Below are 4769 nucleotides of genomic sequence, written 5' to 3' on the forward strand. Positions count from 1 at the left end.
AATGCAATCGAGTAATTAAATCCTACGGTCGTACATAGGGTTATTTCTTGGTTAGGGAAATAGTTAACAGTCGTACCTTAACTATCGAGAAATTAAAGAAAGACTGGTTGTTCATCGCGTGTATGATAACTATAACCAATCTATTAATGAGTAATTGAATTATCTTTGCATCGATGATCAGTTGCATGGACCGTGTCTGAAAAGTAGTACCTTTGGCTAGAGTCGTATTGGTTATTGATTAATTTCTATTTATTTCTAGTAGTTGTTTTATTGGTTAGTTAATTAGTTATTTTATATTCTCCAAAAACCCCATACTTCGGACTCTGAAAGAAATAAGTTATCCCCAGTCCCTATGGATTCGACCCTGCTCACTGCTATATACAAAATTTGTATTTTTCTCGAGTAGGTAATTATTATTGTACAAGCTCGACACCCTGTCAAGACATATCTAATGTAAATGATGGTTCTTGACGCATTTCATCTTTTGTCTCTCCACTTCTCATTTTTGCCTCATGTTCAAATCGATATGTATTAGCAGTTAGTAATTTCGTTATTTCTTCAAGAGACATACTTGACATGGATGATGATTTTTGAGACTCTTGTTATTGAAGACCCATTGTCTCCTACTAAAATCGATGTGTATTAGCAGCTACTAATTCCATTATTTCTTCAAATTTTGTTAGCCAAATATTATTTTGTTGGATTTGTTATAACGGCAACAACTTGTAGAAAGTTAGTTACAGTTAGTTAGTTGGAGGGAACTTCTAGTAATAGGCCAATACTGATGTAAGGAAGGCATGCAAATTCTGATTTCAAGAGAATACAACTTCCCGCCTCTTTTCATTCATTCTTCTCTCCCTCTCTCTCATTCCTTTCTCTCTATTTCTTTTCTTTCTATATTTTCTATTCCTTAGCTAAACCATCAAATTCCCAACCATTACATTGGGAGAGCAGAATGAATGAAAAGAGGCGGGAAGTTGTATTCTCTTGAGATCAGAATTTGCATGCCTTCCTTACATCAGTATTGGCCTATTAATAGAAGTTGCCTCCAACTAACTAACTGTAACTAACTTTCTGCAAGTTGTTGCCGTTATAACAAATCTAACAAAACAATATTTGGCTAACAGAATTTGGCTAACTATTTTGTCTTATTTCCTATGGAATCATTACAATTGCCCCCTCTCGAAACAATCCTAGTCTCTAGGATTGAAGTCAGGGAATTGACTCCTGATGACAGACAAGTCTTCCCACGTTGCATCTTCATTTTGTAAGTCCTTCCACTGTACCAAAATCTGCTCCGCCTTGTGTCCACCCCTATCAATCCATCTGTGATCTAGTATAGAGGAAGGGGTGATAGAAAAGAAGCCTTCATCACTTAGCTGGGGTAATATTGTGCTAGCTGGAGCACCTTTTGTGGAGGGTTTCAAAAGCGAAACATGAAATACAGGATGAATAGCAGCTCCTGGTGGTAACTTGAGTTTATAGGCTACTGCTCCAACCCTTTTTTCAATCTGATATGGTCCATAATATTTAGTTGCTAGCTTCAAATTTTTTTGAACTGCCACAGTGGTCTGTCTATAAGGCTGTAACTTGAGGTAAACCCAATCCCTCTCAGCAAATGTCCGGTCAGTCCTGTGTTTATCTGCAAACTGTTTCATACGATTCTGAGCATGTAGCAAATTTTCCTTCAGTAGGGAGTTCCAATTCACCCTCTCAGATAACCAGTCTTCCACAGCAGCTACTTGGGTGTTGTCTGGTTGTAGGCATAGCTGTTTTGGTTTATAACCCTAGAGTGCTTGGAAAGGTGTCATCTATAAACTAGAATGGAAATTAGTGTTGTACCACCACTCAGCTGCAGGCAAACACCTTTTCCAGTGGCCAGACTGTTGCAAACACATAGCCCTCAAGTAGGTTTCCACACATCGATTTACTCTCTCAATCTGTCCATCAGACTGGGGGTGATATGAGAATGAGAAGCTAAGGGTAGTTCCCACCAGATGAAAAAGCTCCTACCAAAAAAACTTGTGAAAATCTTGTCCCTATCAGATACAATGTCCAATGGCAACCCATGCAGTTTATAGATCTGCTTGAAGAACACCAGTGCAACACTCTTTGCTGTGAAATGAGACCCCATGGATATGAAATGCGCATATTTAGTAAGCCTGTCCACCACGACCATTATGACATCATGTCCCAAGGATTTTGGCAAACCTTCGATAAAATCCATTGAGATATGTTGCCAAGCTTGCTCTGGTATTATGAGAGGCTATAGCAAGCCAGGGTAACTAGCTTGCTCACTTTTGCTCCTCTTGCAGATGTCACAAGCTTGTACATATGCTTCCATTTCCTTTTTCATTCCTGGCCAAAAGAAATAACTCTTCAACCTTTGATAGGTCCCTTGATTGCCAGAGTGGGCTCCAACTGCAGAATCATCCATACAGCTAACAAGTTGCCTCCTAAGTTCAGTGGTAGCTCCAATGTATACCTTCCCCTTGTACCTGATAATCCCTTGATGGTAGGAGTAATCAGGTGTACTAGATCTGTCTATTGCGAGTGTTGTTAATAATTCTTTGATCTTGTCATCTTCATTGTAGCTCTCTGATACCTTGGAAAGCCATAAAGGCTTGACTGCAGATATAGAGTGAACTCCATTGTTACTCTCCTGATTGCTTCCTCCTACAGAACCTCCTTGCCTCCTAGAAAGAGCATCTGCAACTGTATTATCCTTGCCTCTTTTGTATTGGATTTCATAGTCCAATCCCATCAATTTTGCAAGCCATTTCTATTGTAGGGAAGTAGTGATCTTTTGTTCTAGCAAGTACTTCAGACTCTCATGGTCTATTCTGATAATGAAATGAGATCCCAATAAGTAATGCCTCCATTTTCCCACAGCAGTGATCAGGGATAGAAACTCCTTCTCATAAATGGACAGTGACTAATTTTTTTGTCCCAAAGCTTGGCTCATAAATGCTATTGGTCTCCCCTACTGCATCAGTACTGCCCCCATGGCTGTTTGGCTTGCATCTGTCTCTAATATAAAGGGCATGGAGAAGTTGGGTAAAGCTAGTACAGGAGCCTGTGTCATAGCCACCTTGAGCTGCTCAAAGGCAGATGTAGCTGCTTCATTCCATACGAAACTGTCCTTTTTAAGCAACTCAGTTAAGGGCTTTGCTATTTTCCCATAGCCCTTAACAAACCTCCTGTAGTACCCAGTCAATCCAAGGAAACCTCTAAGAGCCTTAATGTTATCAGGAACTGGCCAGGACAACATTGCCTCTACCTTTGCAGGGTTAGCAGAAACATCTTTAGCAGTAACTACATGTCCTAAATAATCAATTTTATCTTGACCAAAGGAACATTTAGACATCTTAGCATGTAATGAATGGGTTCTCAAGGTGTTAAGGACAAGGGATAGGTGTTTAAGATGGCTATCCAGGTTTGAGCTGTAAACAAGAATGTCATCAAAAAGGTTCAAATATGGAATTCATTAAGGCTTGAAATGTAGCAGGAGCATTTGTGAGGCCAAAAGGCATCACTAGGTATTCATAAAGGCTAGAGTGAGTTCTAAAGGCTGTTTTAGGGACATCAGAGGGGTTCATACGAATTTGATGGTAACCTGACCTTAGATCTATTTTAGAAAATATTTTTGCATTATGTAATTCATCAAGCAGGTCATCAATGATAGGAATGGAAAATTTATCTTTGATGGTAAGGTTGTTGAGCTGCCTATAATTAATGCACAACCTCCAGCTTCTATCCTTTTTTTTAACCAGGAGAGCTGGGGATGCAAAGGGGCTGTGGCTAGGTTGTATGATACCAGATTGCAACAGGTCTTTGACCTGTCTTTCTATTTTTGATTTCTGCATGTGGGGATATTTGTAGGGATTGATTTTGAAGGGTTTGGCATCAGGTATGTGAGGTATTTGGTGGTCTAATTCTCTGATAGGGGGTAAGGATATAGGTTCCTTAAAGATGTCCTGATATTGGTCAAGCAATTGAGTAAGTGATTTTGGTACAGGAGTTACCTGACTGTTCTGTACTCTGATCATGCAAGAGTGTTGCAAAGAAGTCATGACTTTATTCCTGATATACCTCTGTTCTGCTGTCCCTTGCGTCATCCTCACCTTGGCAGTGTGTGAATCACCTTGTAGCAACACAATTTCACCTTCCTTATCAAAGGACAATGTCAGCTCCTTAAGATCAAAAGTCATTGGACTGTAATGTTTCATCCAATCCATCCCAAGGATTAAGTCATATGGCTCTAAGTCCAACACATATACATTCTGAGTGAAGTGGTGTCCCTGCATTTCCCATTTCATATTTGGAATCCACTGATTTCATGTTAACTGCTTTCCATCAGCTATCCTCACCTTGAAGGGCTTATGATTCTGCACAGAATTAGGATGTAATTGACCAATGGCTGATCTAATAAAACAGTTGGTGCTCCCTCCCATCTGGCAGAATGGATAAATCGTGCCCCCTATAGTGCCCTATCATCTTAATGGTATTAGAAGACATGTGTCCTGAGACTGAGTGTAGTGAGAAGGCTACATCCTTGCTAGACTTATTCCCTAGATACTCAATGATTTCCCTTTCTTCCTCATCTACTTCAGTGTCAAACATTCCTTCCTCATTTGCTAGTACTAAATGTATCCCTCTATTCTGACAGCTATGTCCAGGGGAAAATTTTTCCCCACACCTGAAGCACATGTTGTGATCCTTCTTGTACTGAAATTCTGTGGAGGAGATTCTCTTATAACCTTGAGAAG

General features: G+C 39.9%; 1 protein-coding gene across 1 annotated transcript; it reads right to left on the reverse strand.

Moving 5' to 3' along the window:
- Positions 1-2983: 2983 nt before the first annotated feature.
- Positions 2984-4319, reverse strand: LOC113766598 (uncharacterized mitochondrial protein AtMg00860-like). The gene is made up of 2 exons (XM_027310774.1): positions 4093-4319; positions 2984-3443 (listed from the first exon to the last, which is right to left on the reverse strand). Exons 1-2 carry the CDS (start codon positions 4317-4319, stop codon positions 2984-2986), a joined length of 687 nt encoding a protein of 228 aa, XP_027166575.1.
- Between the last annotated feature and the right edge of the window lie 450 nt (positions 4320-4769).

This window comes from Coffea eugenioides, chromosome 3 (genome assembly GCF_003713205.1).
Source record: "Coffea eugenioides isolate CCC68of chromosome 3, Ceug_1.0, whole genome shotgun sequence".
NCBI lineage: Eukaryota > Viridiplantae > Streptophyta > Magnoliopsida > Gentianales > Rubiaceae > Coffea > Coffea eugenioides.

Coding starts and splice junctions, on each gene's coding strand:
- LOC113766598 (XM_027310774.1), bottom strand. CDS start 4,319: ATGAAATGGGAAATGCAGGGACACCACTTCACTCAGAATGTATATGTG. Junction 3,444..4,092: donor CAAGGGACAGCAGAACAGAG/GTATATCAGGAA, acceptor TCTTGTTTACAG/CTCAAACCTGGATAGCCATC.